The 20,198-nt window shown below is 37.4% G+C and overlaps 1 protein-coding gene across 8 annotated transcripts in view; it reads right to left on the bottom strand.

Annotated features, from left to right (window-relative positions):
• The window catches only part of HMCN1 (hemicentin 1), a 416,593-nt gene that overhangs the window by 204,871 nt on the left and 191,524 nt on the right, over positions 1–20,198 (bottom strand). For 7 of the 8 annotated variants that reach the window (XR_012122845.1, XR_012122846.1, XM_073216906.1 and 4 more), the window contains 4 exons: positions 10,819–10,960; positions 9,495–9,622; positions 7,028–7,141; positions 2,055–2,213 (listed from right to left, as the gene is read on the bottom strand). Coding sequence is in view for 6 of the 8 variants with exons in the window: in XM_073216906.1 (XP_073073007.1) it covers positions 2,055–2,213; positions 7,028–7,141; positions 9,495–9,622; positions 10,819–10,960 (543 nt within the window). In the remaining 2 variants the exon portion in view is untranslated. Of the gene's footprint in view, positions 1–2,054; positions 2,214–7,027; positions 7,142–9,494; positions 9,623–10,811; positions 10,961–20,198 lie in introns of all 8 variants that reach the window. The other variant, XM_073216910.1, reaches the window with a different exon arrangement.

The following is a 20,198-nucleotide window of genomic DNA, read 5'->3' as shown; positions in this document are numbered from 1 at the left end:
ATTCTAATTAAGAAAATAATGTATAATTGAAACATGAATGGAACTAATCCTAATGTAAAGTTGTTTGGCAATAGTTAATACTGACCTATCAGTGTTATTTATCTAGGCTATAGTAAACTGCACAAATGTTTAGTTATATACATCTAATTTAGTTATACATGTCTAGGCTATAGTAAACTAAACAAATGAGTTTATGTCAATGGTTCCATCAGGACAATTACTGGAATAGAAGTTGAGAAAGCCATTGTTTTAGAAAGCGTCATAGAGAATCAAGATCTTGCATAAAAGAGAAGCTAAAGCAAAATTCAGTTCAAGAAATGAAGGATAAATAAAAAACATGTGTTAGGATACTTTCTAACCCAATGCAAGTCACTCCGACACAGACAGCTTCAACCCCTGCAGGGTTTTTTACTAGTCAGAAGAAACAATCTGAAAAGTCCAGAAGCTGAAAAGATGATCAGAAAGGCAGGAAGTAAGCAAAGAAATGCGTCAAATATTTAGATTTTCTGCAATTTTGGAGGCAGGTGAGGGTGTTGTTTCTTTTTCCTGGGAACAACTACTGAGGCTATTTCCCTCCTCCTCAAGATTTAGAGATGTCTAAAAGAATGTTGGGTATATGTAAAATATCTATGCAAGAACGAGGGAGAAGCAGAACTCAAAATGTTGAAATTGAAATGTACTTTATCTGTTTCTTGAAAACAGGAATTCTATACCTAGTGATCCCCTTCATTTGGGCCTTACATTTCTGCAGTATTACTTGTGTTTTATATTCTGCTGGTAGATTCAGATAATCCTCCACCCAGAAATTCCAATCTTATTTCCAAGGCACTTTTTAATAACCACAGAGTTTCATCGAGGTTCAAACACATCTCGCTGGGCCCTAGACAGATTCTGCAGCGATTTTTGTGGCCATTTCCAGTTTTGCTGATTCTCCCCAGAGCGCGTAATCACTAAGGAAGCAGTGTTCATCAGACAGCCCAGGGGTAAGGGGATCATGAAAGATCCCAGGAGGAAAAATTTAGTTTATATAAAATAAAATATTAAGCTTAGAGGGCCATGATTTTCATTTAAAGAATTAAGATAGTAGAACTAAACTGTTTTGTGTTACTTTATCCTTAAAAAAAAGCATTTTCGTTACAGTTCCTAACTTTTGTTTAAAAAAAAAAAAGCTTTGGAGTGAAAATCATCAAATACAGTTGAAAATACAATTTTACAAAATGTCATATTTTATAAATTTAAGTGAAACAAACATTTGAATTATCTGTTAAAATTGAGCTGCCAGGTCCTTTTTCGTACAAAGCAAGCTCTGTTTTATTTCATGTGTTACAACACAATGCAGATTTTTTTTTTCAACAAACAAGGAGATGGAGAGACAAAGGGAGTGACAACTTGAGTAACCTGACTACAGTTGTCATGCACATGCTGTACCCTTCACATGGTGACTGACATTTATTTGTAGTTAATACTTTATACACTGAGGATGCATTGCTAGGTGGTTAAAAAAAAAAAAAAGAAAGGCAAGGAAAAGCACAGTCTGCTACCTTTGTTATCATCGTTTCCAAATTATGGTTGAGGGCCAAGTCTAATTTCTGGCCTCCAGATGTTAATACTTAAGAATTTGGTGTAGAATGGATGACTTCTGATAGGAAAATGTTTGGCAATAAATGATATACTAGTGAAGCCTATAGTCTCTGAAGTCAGACAACCTGGGTTCAAATATCCAGGCTCTGCCCCTCCACTGCTCTGTGACCTCGTCAAGTCACTCAGCCTTGCTGAGCTTCCATTTCCGTATCTATATAATGGAGCTGATTATAGCATCTTCCTCTTAGAATTGTTAAGAGAGTGAGCTAACGCATATAAACTTTCTTAGTACAGTGAATGGTACACAGAAAGCATTTGGTAAATGCTAACTGCCATTATGAAGGATCTGAAAGGCTAACTCTAATTTTGCCGTTCTGACAAATATTTCTTTTCAATTATTTCAAACTTGGTAGCATGGAATAAGAGCAGATCAATTTCAAAACCAATTTTTCTATCACAACTGCGATGCTTACAGCCAACATCCAGAGTTATCTTGCCAGTTGCTCTTCCAGCGTCATTCACAGCTACACATGCATAATCACCAGCATCCAGATCTTGAGTTTCTTGAATCTTCAAAAGTCCCAAGAGAGGGTCAATAATGAGGAATGCTGAAGGCCTCAGCTCCAGATCCCCTAAGTCAAAACAAAGGGAGAATATTACACATTAAAATTTTTACGCAGTTTACTGTTGGTTTGATTTCAAAACTTCTGAAGAATTGTAAAGTTTTTAAATACAAGTGTCTGGCACAACTGGACACTTAAACAATGTTTAGGCAATGAAAGAATGAAGTATTTCTTGGCACTGAGCTGCTCTGTTTAATTCCACAGGCTAACCTATAGCCAAAAAATTCTGGCCCTAAGTGAATTATGTGCAAATATTTCCTGCTGTGTATGTACCTGAATAAAAACAAACTCTTCAAAGCTTCATTGCGGGACTGGGAAAGGGTGGTGGCTGTTACCATGGATGCATGAGGTAAGAAGAGAATGGGAAGATGAAAATTGAAAAGAGGTTTCTACCATCTTTGTGGCAGGATAAATTTCAGTCTCCCAGAGAAAAAGCTAAGGAGACTACAGGTATTCTTAGTTTGGTTAATTGCCAGGTTTTGGGTTTGCTGAATGCTATCAGTTAGAATTTGTCTTGTGAAAGGTGTAAGGTGCCACAGACGTTTGTAAAGCTGGCTGGGAGGATGGAGCCAGAGCTAACTGGAGAGGCATAGAAAGAGCTTGTGGTAGGAGAGAAAGAATGGATGAGAAACTTCTGTCAGTGGTCAGAGAAATGTGCTGTTGCGTGTATGTCCCAGAATACGTCTACTAAATCTGTATTATTCATCAAAGTTGTTTAAGTTGGAGTTAGGGTTTTTTGGAAGAAGCAAGTAGCAGAACAATGTGTGGGCAATGGAACCACATATTGAGTTTAACCTCACTGTGACGTTGGTTCTGTCTGAGTAACCTATATATGCCGTGTGTCCCTGCGGCACCCCGAATCCCAAGAACCACTTCTATTCGAAGGCAGGCAATGACTCAAAAAAATCTGTAAGCCTCTCCTTAATGCTTCCCCTCCTCCAGGCTGTCTCCTTACCTAAGAATAACCAGATGACCAGTATCAAAAAATACTGGCTGTTTAATGCCAGCTTAGTGTCCACATCTTGCGTTTGTTTTTGTAAATGGTGATATCAAAGGCCCTTTGGGAGGGGGGTGTACTAAAAACTTCCGGGAGTTTCGAAGGCCACTGCTCTTGAGATTTCATATCATGCTCAGATGTCAAGTCTGAAAAGTCATTCTCCAAAATGTCACAGACTAGTTTAGCCAAGTGCCTTGGGCCTCAGGACCATAAAAGTAATTCCAGCTTCTAATGGGCAAAGAGAATCCCAGAGCTAGTGATTCTCTAGGACACTACAAAAAGCACCAAACAAAAGACTCAAGGCAGCAGAAAGACAATACTGCTCTTGTTTTTATAATTTGGGGAGGAGACAGGTCAAACGAGCCATAAATTTAAAAACCAAAAAATTGCATTAGCAACCCTCAGTGCCAGAAATAAAGTATTTTTCAGCATTCCAATATTTAAAACCCAATCATCCTTTTAAGCATGCTACTACCTACCACACGAGGATGAGAAGCAACTAAAGCCCATCATCTTTGTGCCTTTGGGGAATTTTCATAAATAAAAGCAGATGATGTTGACATAAGCTTTCCTCCCGCGAAGGGGGGGATGCAATGTGATCTAGCTGTTCATCAAGGATTAAAATGTTTGGACTAAAATGCATTTAGCTTTTTGGAATTTATTTCTCCCTTATTTCTTCTGTATATGTCAGAGGATATAACCCAACAAAATGTAGATTCTGCTAACAGCTTTTCAAAATACAAACGTGTAAAAAAAATACATGAACAGAATATTAATTGGAAAGCACTGGTTTCCATCAAATTTGCATTTTGATAACCTCTCCTTTCTGATTTCTATTGAAAAATTAGTCATCAAATTATTGACAAGCCATAGAGAAATACAGAACTTTGGGATGGAAATGAAAGAAGGATTATTTACTTTTAATATTAGATAAGATTAGAAGGATGTTATAGATCATAAAATATATAAACTTTCCTGACAATCTAGTCAAAGATTTAACAATTATTCATTGAGGAAAGTTCTCTTTCTGCCGTAGTGTCAATTAAATTCTGGCTGCTGTGGATGTAAAGACTAACAAAAAGATCCTTTCAAATAGTTGAGAGTCATTAAGTGGTTCTCAAAAATGTTTGTCTCAAGACCTTTATACACTCTTAAAAATCATTAGGAACTTCAATAAGTTTTTGTTTACATGGCTCATATTAATTTACAGTTAGCGTTTTAGAAATAAAACTGAAAATTTTTAAATGTATTTTATATGTATTTTATGACAAATTCATGACATTAAAAATAACGAACACATTTTATGAAAAAGTATATTTCCCAAAACAAGAGTAATTTGGTGAGAAGAATGGCACTGTTTCACATTTTTGCAAATCTCTAGAATGTGTGGCTTAATAAAAGACAGCTGAGCATTCATACTTGCTTATGCATTCACTCTACTGGATATGACACATGTGGACTCCAAAAACAGTATACATTTATGAGACAATGAGTGTGAAAAAGACAAATACCATCTTAGTATTATTAGGAAAACAATTTTGATCTCATGGATTCCCTGAAAAGAACTGTGAGGAACCACTTAGCTTATATAACATTTTAATAGTGTCCCTGATTCTTCTTTGAACCCACTTCATGTTGCTCACTTCTAAAAATGAACAAAACCTAAAAATTTAGTGGGCATTTGTACTTACGGAATACCTTTTCCCTGATTGAGTGGAACATAATGTATTAATAGACGGCGGGTTGCCAGAGTTTGGGGGAAATATAGAGTTATCTTCTATAGGTATGAAGTTTTAATTTACAAGATGGGTAAGTTCTAGAGATGAGCTGTATAACACAGTGCCTAGAGTTAACAGTGTTGTATTATATTCTTAAAATTTTGTTAAGAGGGTAGATTTCGTATGTTCTTCCCATAAATAAATAACCACCTATTTTATTCAATCAGAATTGACTGAAAAAAAAAAGGGGGGTATAAAGAAAAAGTTAAGGGTAAGAACTCTTGTTCACCTCTGTGGCTTCCATAAGGTAGAATTTTCCTAAACTTCCTGGTGTCTCATACCCAGCTGCCTCCTCCCTCTGTTCTTTTTGGGCCCAACTTGCATGAGAAGAGTTTGTCTTCTAGTTTTGCTCTTGATGATCCAGACTGTTTATTTAGTAAATTGCCTGCTTATGACTGGAAAAGTAAGCTGGGTCTGACCCCAGGGGTCAGGGCAGCTCTGCGTATTGTTGATGAACATCGGAGTATGTTTCCAATATGGTCTGTCAGTGTTTAATGCCCACATTCTAGCCCTGTTGGTTCATGATTTGGACAGAGAAATGAGATATTATTTACTGGGCTGGCTGGACTCTAACATCTATGGTTGAGAGAATTAGTCGATTCTAGAATCTTCCATGGGGTGCCTGCATGGCTCCCTAACTCAGCCCTAAGCCTCAAAACTACTTGTGGGACTGATGCTGACATGAAGACTAATTCAGGAAAGAAGCCTCAATTTGGGAGAATAAAAGTCTTTTATTTGTCTCCATTATCTACAGGCAGAGAAATTACCAAGTTCCATTACTTTAAAAAAAATTATTATTTTTAACATAAACTCCTGAATGACATTCAAAAAAAGAAATACTACCTCTAAGTACATTTTGTTCCTGAATTTATTTAATTATAATGTAAGTTTGAAATTGATACCTATTTCATTTGTAATTTAAAGATTTTATATTTTAAATAAGTAAAATTAGTTTATGTTAATTGAAATAGATCTAATTAAGAAGCAAATCCAGAAATACTTTTATCTGGAAAACATGGAAGACCAAAAATCATTTAACATGGAAAACATGAAAATGGCATTATCTCCTAGTTTCCCTCCCTGTTTTTGATTTGTATCATTTAAAAGTGGTTGTTTTCTACATAAAGCCTTTCTTTTTCACCTCATATTCCCCAAGGTTTGAACCCGAGGTGAATTCATAATTTTGTGATTATGACTTCAACCCGTTGCTATGGGAATGTCTGTGATTTAACAAACAGAATCATAACAATACAGCTTTGTACTATTTAGCATTTTTCATCTGAAGATTAAAAAGTATTTTGCAAACAGCATCTCAATAATCCTAGCAACCTCCCTGTGAGGGTGTTTGAGGGAATTTTTCTTTCTCATACATCGGAAGAACTGAGACACAAACAGAAGCAGAATGTTTTAGACAGTATCTCTGTCAGCATGTGAACCTGGACCGGGACCCAGTGTGTTCTCACTAAGGACAAGCAGTACATTACTGTTATTTTATTACAGAATCACAGAGATAGAAGCTTTATGTTCAAGAATAGGCACATACTTCCTATATTTGATAGAAGCATCTACCATGTACGATGAAGCTGACCATGAAATGCATTTGTCTTCTAATTCCCTGTAAGCTTCAATGTATGTTTTTTATTGAGCACATTATAACGTGCCCTTGAGAATCCAGAAGATGCTCTACTGGCGAGAGCCATTATCTCTAAGAAAAGTGAACTGAAATCAGTGAAGCCATTTTAAACATTAACTGAGTATTCTCAGACAATTTTCTACAGGAAACACTCCTAAACTAACAAGGAGAATGTTCAGCTGGATTAGCAAAGGCGAACTTTTCCTGCTTTGATTTTCATGGTCCTATAATCCATACCAGATGTCAAATCCTGAAATTTACAGTTCAGAATTTTAAACTATCATCTCTCTTGAGATCATAAACACATTGTATGGGGCTGCTTAGTCACATGCCAAAATGAAATTTTAACAAATCAGTTTTTTTAAAGTGTAAACAAAACAAAGTGAATCAGCATGCACATACTTAAATGATGTACCTTTGAACCATTTAACTTGAGGCTGGGGAACACCAGAGGTTTTACATTCCATGACTGTTGTATCCCCAAGGGCAACCAAGAGCTCACTCTGAACTACGATCAACTTTGGGGCTTCTAGAAAAAAAGCAAACACACAAACAGTTAACATCTGTGACGAGGCCATGTGCACCTTGTTTACAATTACTCCATGAATCAGTTAAAAATTCTATCAGTACTTATGTGCTTGTGGCAATTTCAATGTTCTTAAAAGAAAGAAACTCTAATAGTGCAAGTGACATACATGTGTGTGGTGAAAAGATCATTTATTAAGGCCAAATAAAAAGGATATTAAGCAAAAGTAATTCTGATAAGAGAGTCCAAAAAATTTAGGAAATTAATTGAAAGGTCTTTCTGAAAAAAGAGGTATATATATATATATATATATATATATATATATATATATATATATATATATATATGAAAAGAAAATAAGGAAAGAAAAATCTTGGGAAGCTGAACACATCCTATAGAAATAATACTAAAGGAACAGAAAACAGGATGATGTAATAAAAACAAAATCAAAAGAGCTATGATGATAAGACTGACTTGGTTAAATTAAGACTTCAGGACATACAATTGCAGATAAATTTGTTACAGCATTTTCTATGTGGTTTTAAGGATATTCATGTCTAACTGCAGAAAAGTAGTTGCAGTCAAAGGCTAAAATTAATATCTCTAAAAAGTAGAACACCCCAGTTCTGATTTTCTTTTCCCTTTGATGCGAGTAGGCATTCTCTAAGTTTCTTTCTTTAACTCTACCTGCTTGGCCCCCTTGTCTACTGCGTTAGTTCACTCACATATTCCTTTTTTTAACTGGACATCTTAGGACTTTCTAACTTCCATTGAAGTAGTTTTAAACGAAGCCAAGAGTTAGCTTCTCAAAGATCATGTTAATGCTCTGCTAGAAAACCTTCACTGACTTCATTTCATAATTCCCTAATTTGGCTTTCAAAAATTATAAATCTGTGTATGTCTTTCTGCTTAATCTTACCCTCCATTACTGCCTTACCCTAAATTAGTGGTGGTCCAAAACACTCTCTATTTCCTTCCATCTTCCTGCTTTTGCTAAAGCTGTTTCCTCAGCCTGAAATGCTGATTGCCGCAACTTTTCAGATCCCACTCATCCTTCCAGACTGAGCTTAAATTCTGTCTCCTTTGAGAAATCTTTGCAATTCCCTAGTCAGAATGAATCTTTCCCTCCACCAACCTCCCACTGTAGTATGTGTCAGTCAACCTTATTGTATTTCTTCATGTATACCCACTTCCATTATGCAAACTCTTGAAAATAAGGACTTCATAACATACATTTAAAAATTTTACATTTCACAATCTCTAGTATAGCATTTTGCATATTTGGCAGGGGGGTTAATAAGTTAGATAAATGGCTTGAATATTTTGGCTTCTTCGTGAATGAACCAAAATTCCTTTCTGCAGTGCAGAATCTATTTCACCCTTTCTGTATCCCCAACTGCCTGTTCCCTCTCTGCCTGGGTATTCTGTGAACATTTAATTGTTTTCTCTAAATCTGAGCCCACTTTTCCTTCTAAACTTATTCTCCATGCACATTCTTCTTTTCTATAAATGAGACCACTTCTTCCCAGGCTTTCAGGCCCAAAATTCATGACACTTGAGTTACCTCCATCATCTATACAAGCCAGGTACAATTCTCAATCTTTACTGTGGTTCTTGTACCCCCTGCCCCTCCACAACCAATTTTACTAACTTCCTATGAACAGCAAATAAGAATGAATGAAAGGGTACATTGCTAGTCATTAATTATTCACAATTTTCAAACTAACATTGAGCATTCAATGCCTTTATTTCTGTAGGAAAGACCAAATTAAAAAATATAGTGTATTCTTTCCTATATTATTAGAATATGTAAGACTATATTTTAAAATCGATAAGATTATATAGTCTATTATACAATTATTATATTAATAATTGTCATGAACTGTATCTCAAATAAACATTTGTGTTTGTAGAGGAAAGGCTGAAGATAAAAAGCAAAAGTAATATCTAGACAAATGACAGAAATGTTATGAGTATTTAATTATGACACAGTTTTGAATGTAAGTAGAAAATACAAAACGGAAGCTGATATAAACTGGAGAATATACAGAATTCATTAATTTGTAAGTGAAATGCTGCAGAGAACAGATGAACTGTGAAGGGAATAGCACTTGGTGGACAATTTGGAACTCCTCCAAAATCTGGAGGCTTCCTTGATTTCTGTTGCCTAATGAAGCTATTCACTGCCTGAGCTTTTAAATTAATTATAATATTTGCCTTAATCAGTGTGTGAAATGAATAATGAATTATAAGACATGGGATAGTTCATTCCTAGTAATTTTCAGAAAAGTACTTTTACATTGTTTGATAGGATATCCATCCTATATTAATTGCCTTTTAAACTAGTTATACTTGCCAATGTATCTGAGGATAGAAGTTTGTTTATCTGTTCCAGCTGAATTACTTGCCAGGCAACCATAGACACCTGCATCTTTGGGAACTGCATTTTTGATAAATAAAGTACCTTCTGAGGTCATCCTATACCTATGGAAAAAAAGAAAATAAAATTGAAAACACTCTAGGCATAGTATCGAGGAGCTGTATACAGCACTTCCTTTCAAGTATCTTCAAATGTTTTAGTTATATTTTTGGTGCTGATTGCAGAAACGATTGACATCATCAAAATGAATTTCTATGTGGTTTTAAGGATATTCATGTCTAACTGCAGAAAAATAGTTGCAGTCAAAGGCTAAAATTAGTATCTCTAAAAAGAAGAATTTCCCAGTTTTTATTTAATTTTCCATAAGTAGAAAAATTGTCATAGATGTTGCATATCCAGCTCTTGTTATGTGCCAGGGACTGCCCTAGGAGATTCACATTTATTGCTTTAAATCTTCAAATGCCCTAATAAATTAGATACTATTATTTTCTCTGTTGTGCAAATGAGCAAAGAGGTTATACAACTTGCCCCAAGTCAGAGTTAACAAACGGAAGAAGTGGAATGTGCACACAGACAATCTTGCTTTGTGTGGACTGCTGTGCTAAACGGTTCCTCAAATGAAAACCTGAGAGACACACTGCTTCATGTCACACAGGAGTCAGGGATGAGTCTAGGAACAGAATCTGGCTTATACGCAGCCCTTCGCATGCCAAACCCAGAATACTGGAAGCCCCATAGCTGGAAACTTCATTGTTTATAGTTCCACATTTTCATTATACTCTTTGAGCATGAAAGGGCACAATATCTTTTAAAAGCATCCAGCAGAATAAGATACCCCTCAGTGAGGCAGGGGAGGGTGTTCAGGAGTCGCAGTGAATGTCTGCACACACTTTGGAGCGACTGTTCTGTCCTTTGCCTCTCCCTTTCTCTCCTGTTAAATCCCAGGACCACAGATTTAACAGATTAGTTAAAACTACACAGTGCTTTACCCCACAGGAAGTGCATCATCCTCATTTCGATTATTCAAGATAAACCAAGTGTCATTGTGTTATGCTTGTGACACAAAGTATCAAGAAGCACTTGGTCCCAGCTATGCAGTGGAGACTTAAGACCCTCAAACTCCGAACGTTCACCTATATTGTCTCACTGCCATTTCCTGGCCTATTTAGAACAATCTAAAACTGTGGATTTTGGTCCAATCTCTCATAACCTTAGTGATTAAGCCAGATGGGTTTTGTTCAGAAATTTCAACGAATTTTCTCACTCAGCAAAAACAAAGAACATGATACAAACCCAGTACCTGTGTGACCCCATGATAAACACATCATTAATGGTCCAAGTGATCTTTGGTTTGGGATAACCTGTTGCAGAGCACATGATGGACACCTCAGACCCTCCTGTGAAAGACTGATTCTTGGGCATGACAGTGACTTTGGGTGGTTCTGCAAAGAAGAAGAAACATATACTGAAATGCCAGTTTACCCTGTGAGGAGCTTTTCTGGCAGGGGATTTGTAGACTTCTCACCAACACACCTTCTTAAAAAATTATTTTTTATTTCTTTTTGCACTTCTAAGAGTTCGTTTATAAAAAATAATGACCGAGTGGCAGCACCAATTAAGCAGGCTTGCTTCCCAAGCCTGGCAAGAACAGCAGACCCAGCTCTCTGCCTCCCTGTGGCCTTGGTGGCATGAGACTAGGTAGCCTACATGGGTCCAGCACACCCACTTCCCCAGCCTCTCCTCTCCCTGAGAGCTGAGGCAGGCTGTGGCCGGGACCCTGGACATCGCCCCTCTCTCTGGCAGGCCCAGAGCGGAAGGGCAGAGGGCCTCACCTCCGGCCATTCCTCCAGAGACCTCACTGCTCAGCCCAGCCCTGACAGTTCACAGGCTCCTGGGCCAGTTCCTCCTCCTGGATCCTGGAGGCATGAGAGCAGGTGAGGCCCTATTCTCGGAGCTTGGGGAGCATCCAGCTTATTCTCCTTTGAGGGACATTAAGGGCTTGGATCTGAGGCCAGTGGTAGGAAGGGGCCTCCCCCTCCTGGGTCTGAATGAAAACCAGGGGAGCCGCAGCAGAAGAACACGTGATTTCCGGCAGTTGGTGGGACGGTGGGAGTCCTCTGTCCTTCTCTAGTCAGGTCCTGCAGGGCTCTGTTCCCCCAGGGTGTCTTGGACATGTGGAAGAAGGCAGTCCTCATGGCCTGGTGGCAGATGCCCATGAGCTTGAGGACAGCAGCCACTGTGAAGCCACTGGTGGGGACAGCATCCGGCACCACCACCTGACCATTCCTGAAGTGAGAGGCTTTGGAGTTGTAGAAGGAGAGGTGGAGTACACCACGGGGTAAGGGGCACCTGGGCCTGGAGCACCGGGAGAAGGCACTTTCCCTGAAAGGGAGTAGCCCCCATTGTCCTTCTGCAGCCCTCAGCTTTGATCTACACTTTGCGCTGGCTCATGTTGACCGTGACCGTCACGATGGTCCTGGAGCACAGCCAGCTGATGAAGAAGATGCTCTGGTACATGATCAGGCGCCTGGCAATCTGCATGCAGTGCTTGGGGCCACCATGAGGCGCATAATGTCCGGGATGCTCTAGTGGTTAGAACTGATGCCACGGGGGTGGTCCACCTACAGCTTCCAGCAGCCCTTTCTCTCAAAAGGAAGGCTATGAGTGAACTTGCAGGACTGGATAAAGCGACTGATGATGCTCATGCTCTCCACTGCGTGCAGAGGCCCCCAGCCACGGTGGAGACCAGGAAGCAGAATGCACAACAGGGTGTCTTGGCTCAGAACCTGGTGGTCGGACTCAGCTGCATGAACAGCAGCAGCATGGCAGTCAGCTTTGGCCAGAGCTCCCGCTGCAGCCACTCCAGCACCACATGCACGCAGCTGCACCCTTGGGGCCCCAAAACCCTGGTCAGAAGGGGCTCTTTGGGTGACCCTTATCACTATCTTGCCAGATCAGTGCAGTAAAAAACCAAGCAGGGGGAGTCAATTTTCTTTGAGAGCAGAACACATTTGTTCCGGTGTCATGTTATCTGTCTCCACTGATTGCCGTGTGGCCCCTTGCTACTTTGTTCTACCAGCTGACCACCGACTGACTTCTCACTGATAATTTCAATGCTAATAAAAACCTGTTTTCAGGCCAAGTTTCTATATAGGACCTTTTGCCTCTTTCTATATAGTGAACACAGATTTGGAACCACAACTTGTCCTTACTTCTGCCTGCTTTGTTTGAGTTGCTTTTCCTCCTCTTACTAGATTACAAATGTGTTGAAGTGGAGGCAATGTATTTCATATTCCATTATCTTCTACAGTATTTAATATTCCTCGTATGTTACTGACATGTAAAACTATTCATGGAACACAGGTTATTTCTAAACTGTAACTTGGCTTAGAGAAATTTTATTCCTGCCAGCCTCTCAAGGTCCTGCTATATTGATCATTTGCCTCAATGCCCATGGATTCACAGGACGCCAGCTTAACAGAAAATATCAACTATTCCAAGTTCTATTGCATTTGACTTCTATGGTAGAAAAAAGACTTCTGAAAATGAAATATTAAAGCAGGCATTTATTATCAAAAAGGATATAAAAATTCTCAAAGATAATTGGGATATTGATATATCTGGCCTAATTAATTCCATGTTTTACATCTAATGGCTACAGGGTAAGAACTGAACTTCAAAGAAGTTACTATCAAAAATACTAATAATTTTCTTAGTGTAAATTACTCCCACTCAGTAAGATAAATGAAAATAAATTCATTTCCATGGTGTTTAAAATAGATGTCATGCACATTAATAAAAGTTAATTTATTCATTCCATATCTTTTTTGCACAATTATTATGCTCCAGGCTGTGTGCTAACTGTTGAGCTGAACAGACATGGTGTCACCTTTCCATTTATTTGGGTTTTTACTATAAATGAAACTGAGAAATTCAATTTGTCACTTAGATCGGGATATATTTATAATTATCTTTACTGTAAGTTAGCCTGCAAATTGTGGTTGTTTCACTAAGAAAAACTAGTCTGAGGAATCCCAGTAAGTTTGAAAGAGAGACAAGGGGTACTGCTAGACCGGGCAGCTATACAATTTAATAAACCTCATTAGGTCTAATTGCTAGCAGCTTACTCCACCGCCCCCCCTTTTTTTTCCTATTTACATTATGATTGTCTTTGAAATTAAAAGTTTTTTTTTTCAGGCTGTGGACTTAGTTGATCGTCTCATTATTCCATGGATTCTTCTGGGTGAACATAGGGCTGGAGAAATGCTTAAGGTCAAAGACAGACTGGCGGTGGCCAGTAAGTTCAGATTGTGATTCCATCTGGAGTCCATCAATTCTGAAATACTAGAAGACTACACATGCTGTGGGAGTTGTGCAGACAATCTTCAGGGCATGTGTGGAAAAAAATGAGCACTTCTTTCTCTTTTGGAATTATTGAATACTCCCCATTTATTCAGTTCCATCTTCCTAAAATAAAATGTTTCTTGTGTCTAGCTCATATCACTACAGGATTGCTACAAAGATTGAGCAGCTCTCAGGATTTTTGTCTAAACAGGGTGCCTTCCAATGTACTCTGCCAAAATAGGCTCGGCATCTTGCCTAGCAAGAGTCCCAGGGTAGGCTCTGTAATTCAGATATCAAAGTGACAATAAGTGTCAGCTGCCAAAATCAGGATGCAGAGAGCTAAGAGGTCACTTCTCAAATGAAGTCTGGATGTAGGGTGCTGCTTCAGGGTCACAGAATAAGTCTGTGTGCAACATACAGATGGGATGATATCATCCCACAGAAGGTGAGAAACTTCCCATTGCCCAGAAAGAATTATTTCCACTGACGATAAGAAAATCAGAAAGGACATGAACAAACATAGGGAAGCAAAATTGGATTTCCACCAAATAAAAGTTGAATGAGTGTCCAGAATGATCCCGTCTTTGTCTGATTAGGTAAAACAACGATGTAATAGACCTCACTATAATTATCTCAACTGTTAGATCTTATTTTTAACTCCGAGAAATAAGCTCCCCTTGTTTTAGTAAAGTAGTTTTAATGGAGTAAAAACAAGGAATTGGAGAACGATAGTTCAATCCCATCAAAGGCCAGCGTCCAATTTTAGGTTCTGGGGAGAAGTCATCCATTCTTAGTTGGTTTTCAATTTCATTTCACCACCACAGTCATGGAAAGGTGACACCATTACCATCAGCACTCTTCCCATCAGCAGCAGCATCATAAAATACAACTTGTCTTTCATGAAGTAAAGCAATGGGAATATGGCACTCTGTTAGGTATTAAGGCATTGATTCATTCTTTGCATCTTAATCATAACAAAAGCAAAATACATGTTTTTATAATTTCTCACCAATGACTTAAAAGAGTTAAACATAGATTATGGTACTAAAAATAAAAAAATAAACACTACTTTAAGACTTAAGTGTCTTAACACACTATGAATGGTAAGCCTGGCAAAATGAATTATGAATGGCTGTGAAAACAGCCATTGCTCTGCCTACAAAGAAGATAAAATTTCACTTCACTCTTGGAAATCTCCAGGACCACTGTCGCATGCAAGTGGCATATTTCCTCATCAGCTGGGTCTAATTTATTGCTGTTATGCTTCTGGTAGGACATTCTCAAAGATAAGGCCTAAGGACTTGGTCTTCAAGATGATTTCATTATCATCAACGAATTAATCAGGCAATGGTAATGCTTCAAATTATCTAAGCAACAATTTAAAATATTTTTCAGCACTGATATAGTTTAGAGTACTTGGGAAAAATTCTCTGTGTTTTCATTCTTTCATACAACAAGCATTTATTGAGTACCTACTGTATTTCAGACATTTTATAACATCAAAGATCTCAGAATAATGTATAAAAAAGCACAGTATGCACAATTAGGAACTAAATCTCTTTTGAGCAGTCAGTTCATTGAAATAGGAAGGTAAGCAAAAGTAAATGAGTGACATTTTGTGCCAGGTATCTAACTCTAGACTCATCATTGATTTTCCACAATAAACCCTATGGATTAATATTGTCATTTTTATGGATAAGGAAACTCAAAATGTTTAAACAATCCATGGTGTCTGGTCTATACCTAATGAGGATAATAATAGTACCTAAATCACAGCATTAATCCAAATTAGCTAAATTAATGTATGTAACACACTAGAAAAATTCCTGGCACATAGCAGGCACTATGTGATTTTTGCTATTATTATATTCCATTTTATGGTAAACTCTGACAAAGAATGACTAAATGAGTTTTATAGTATTAAAAATATATATATATTTTTTCTACATATATAATACATATATATATGTGTGTATTTTGTATAACCTAAACATTTACAAACGAAACATGATCACAATTCTCACACTTGCATATTCTATTTCAATCACATCCTACTAATAAATAATTCTTATTAATCTTACTTGATTCTTCTGAAATTTGAGATGTTTCTCGATATTCAAGATTTATTACAAATTTCAATAAAAATGGATACATTTAGTTTTTCCATATTTTACTGACAGAGGAAAACATGCTAATACATGTCACCTGGCATATATTAAAAATAATTATGATGATGTAGTGTGCATATGGTTATGATAATATCAATTTCATACTTAGTGAAGTAATTCTGATCATTAGAGACTTCATCAATCATCCTAAGAAATATTTCCTTTCTTACTGCAATATTCTCTCTGGTGACATGGGCTAATTAGTGACAGATATCCATTCTCTCCCGACACCATGAAGACAAATTAATACTTCTAATGCTCATACAGACAGAACATGAAGGAGAAAAGGAGGCTTTGCCTGGCTCTTTGATATCCATAGGGCAGCATGTGGTTGTGGAGGAAACGTCAGCTATACGCTGAATATCCTCAAATGTAACCAGCTCTGAAAATTTCATAGTTCCAGGAAGATGAACCATGAGTATGCTCTATTCATTTTCAGCTTTAAAAATACTCCGCATAAAAAAGTAGCTGATGGAATCTATTTTTTTCTATTCCTACATAAATAGTAAGATAGTCTGTGTTAAATAAGACATTAAACTCATACCATATAAATGAATACCACCCCACTCATTCTAACTTACTCTTAGGCCTGACTAGTAGGAGCATCTTAAAACTTAGCAGCCACTGTATCACCTTAAAAGTGATAAACTGCTTTAGCCTATTTACTCACATGATATAATTTTTAAAGCAGGTGAACTAATTTAAACAGTACTGTAAAAATAACATCTCTATACATTTTTCATGAGATAATTATCAGATTTTGCTATAAAATTTGGTTTTAAATATAAGTGGTCATATGCTTGCATGTACTAGAACTGTAAAAGAAAGCACTTATATAATGAAATCTAAAATTGTCGATGTGATCCAAATAAGCCCATTGACATTAACATGGAACCATGAAAGATAAGGTTAGTGATCCAAATCTCCCCCATATCATTTGTATTTTGAGGCCCATTCAGCAACTAAAGAATATACATCTACTGGGTGCATTTGTATCTTTGTGCAAGACACTATGGTTAAAAAGAGGGGGGGTTTCAGTAATTAGCTCACAATACAAATCATAGGGGGAAACAGCTAGACAGATGAAATTGATCGTGATTAAGTGCAAGATTGTGTGACAAAATAAATAAAAGTTGCACAGGAGAACAGAACAGAGACCAACAATATTCAGAGAAGAGGTGGTTTATGAGAGGAGCTTCACATTATAGGTAGGATTTATTCACAAAGAATAAAGAATGTTAGTACAATAGAGCTCTATGGGCTAAGTCATAGAACCAGAATGGGAATAATGTAATTTGGAGGCAGGCAGGATGCCTCAGTGACTCTGGTAATGAGAGGTGGGGTGGGGCAAATCACAGAGGGATGGGAAGTAACAGAGCGGTGGTAGAGTGAAAGCACCAGGAAATGGGAATCCAGTGAGGGTATGGTGGATGTGGAGCTTGGCAAAGAAAATGTTCAGTGGCCATCGGAAAGTTAGAAGGCTAAAGTCAGAATGAGAGTGTACTGATCCATCCTTTTGAGAAATTCAGTAGTAAGAAAATTCAAAACTCACACACAAATACCGAAAATAATCTGACTGACACTACTACTCTGACGTATAAATGTCAGCAACATCAGCAATATTTTATGGCACAAACTAATTAATGTGACAGTTTCTCTACTTTCAATTCATAACTGGAGGCAAAGCCTTAATAGCAAGTTTAAATATTAGGGAAACATGAGCAAAGGATAAGACATGAATATCTGAGTCTTTTAAAGTAAATAGTACTCATATATTGAGAGGAAACATTTTTCTTTTTGTTCTCCGTACATTATCTTATGAGAATAAAGGTTGAAGATAAAAGGCTGTAAGCATTATGAAAAGTATTATGAAAGTGTTTTCTGGAGGACAGAGAATTATCAATTTTATTCTGGATTAATTAGGAAATCACAGAAAGGTTTTGAATGGGTGGACATTGAAAGCACTATTTAAGGAAAATTCAGCAAGATTGGAGTGGATTAGAGTGAGGGAACAAAACTGGAAGAAAGGAAGCCCATACAAAAAGGATTTTAATAGTTTAGGCATGTGACATACGAAGGGGATGAGTGTGATGCCAGCTGAGATGAGAGGGAAGGGAGTGATTTGAGAGACAGCGAAGCACTGAAGTAACCACGCAGAGGGAAAGTGGGGGGCCGCTGAGGCCTGACACTGTCATTTCATCTGGGGCAATTCCTGCTGGACTCTTTAGACCACATTAGCTCATTCACACCGACCCCTATCGGCATTGCTAGGAATCCTGATTCTGGCATCAGCCCATAGAGAATGCATCCCTAACACATGTCTTTTACCAAGTAATGAGAAGTGATAAAAGGGACATCGGAAATTCAATTTTAAAAATGTATACCCTGTGTTGGTGTGGTCTGGGGAAAAGATCACAGAGGGAGAAGAGTAAGGCACAGTTCCTGAAAACAGACCCCACCACCCCGACTCCTGGTCTAGTGCTCTCATTAAAAAACACTTAAATATCGTGCCTCATATCGAATTTACCGAGTATCATAATTCCTCCAGGTGGTAAAGATACCTCGAGACAAGTGCTGGGCATAGAAGCCACAGGGCATAAATCTGCAAAGAAGTAAAAAGCTAACCTTTGCAAACAATATGGCTTCTCTCTCACTTACCAACTTTACATTTCCCTGTATGGCCCCGGAAGATGACTGGTTAGCCAGAGACGGGTAAGATTCCTCAAGGGAGGAACAACCTAAGACAGGCACAGTCGCAGGGGGGCCATCAGGTGAGAATTTGGGGATCAACAGAGGTGAGGCTCAGAACCTCACCCCCCCTGCTTTGAGAGAAATCTTCTGCATCCGTGGATGTCTTGCTGCCCTTGTCTAGCCTGGATTAATACTTAGTCCATAGGCACACACCTGATCATCTGATCATCTACATTTGCCTTCTTACAGCACTAAACTATGTTTTCTACCTTTATCTTGCATCTACCTACCACTTCAGCATTTTATTAAAAATAAAAATAATAATAATAATAGGAGAAATGTGGGATCAACATATAAATCAAGTACAAAAATCAAATGAATATTCATATTTGACCTGATGGTTTATAGGTCATATTGCATGATCAAAACCGAAAGTTTCTGTGATGAATGCCCTTGTACTGTTCACCATGTAAGAATTCGTTCACCATGTAAGAACTTGTTCGTTATGCTTCAGAAGATTGGAGACTGACGAGAATTAGGCTTGAGATGGATTAATGATTGTACATTGAGCATTGACCCCCCTATACTGAATTTTATTGTTGTTAACAACCATTTGATCAATAAATATGAGAGATGCCCTCTCAAAAAAAAAAAAAAAAAAAAAAAAACACTTAAATAAACAGAATCAGCCACGAAAGGATTTTTATCTCAATAATGTTCAGCGTTCAAAAGAAGTAGGGTCATAAAGTTTTAGAAGCTTTTATTCCCCTCCCTCCAAAAGGATTTGTGCCCAAAATGAACTCAGTAGAGCAACCAATTGTCAATTGCTGTTTAAGAAGGCATTAAATTACATTTTTGAGAAAAGCATCTCAAGGCTGTCAACTGATCTCTATGATGGAAGATTCCCAAGCTGCTTAATGTTCCTAGTGATAGTTTTATGTAATGAGGAATTAAGATTTTGATAAGAAGAAAGATACTCCATTGACTAGTTTTCAATATTGTTTCTTTAGTTACTTGAGTTCTCACAATAAAATTTAAGTAAATATCCTCATTTTGAAGACAGCTAAAACCTACATTCAGCCCAACTACCTAACTCACTTGTATTTCTGAAAATGTAATAGAACTGGTTTACAGCTGTTCTTGAATATAATTTTCGCTGTAGATAATATATTCCCCTAAAATGTTGGATGATCTAATACGAAGCAATGCTACATGAGAAACTGGAAAATAATTAGTATTTATTTATTGAACCTAATTTTTTTTGAAGGGTACAGCCTATAAAATGTATTTTACAACATCTCTGGCCTTTCTACTAAATATTTGTATTTACTGGAAAAAGCTAACTTTAAAAAGTTACATAATGACTACCATTATGTAAATGAGAATTATAATGATTAGTTATGTCCTATCCCAACAGTTATGTCCTATCCCAACAGATTTATTTAGCTCAGTCATTTTATTTAAAACATGTTGAGAT

Source organism: Manis javanica, chromosome 11, assembly GCF_040802235.1.
Source record: "Manis javanica isolate MJ-LG chromosome 11, MJ_LKY, whole genome shotgun sequence".
In the NCBI taxonomy this organism is placed as follows: Eukaryota; Metazoa; Chordata; class Mammalia; order Pholidota; family Manidae; genus Manis; species Manis javanica.
The sequence above is the reverse complement of the archived record's forward strand: the minus strand, read 5'-3'. Positions and strand labels throughout refer to the sequence as shown.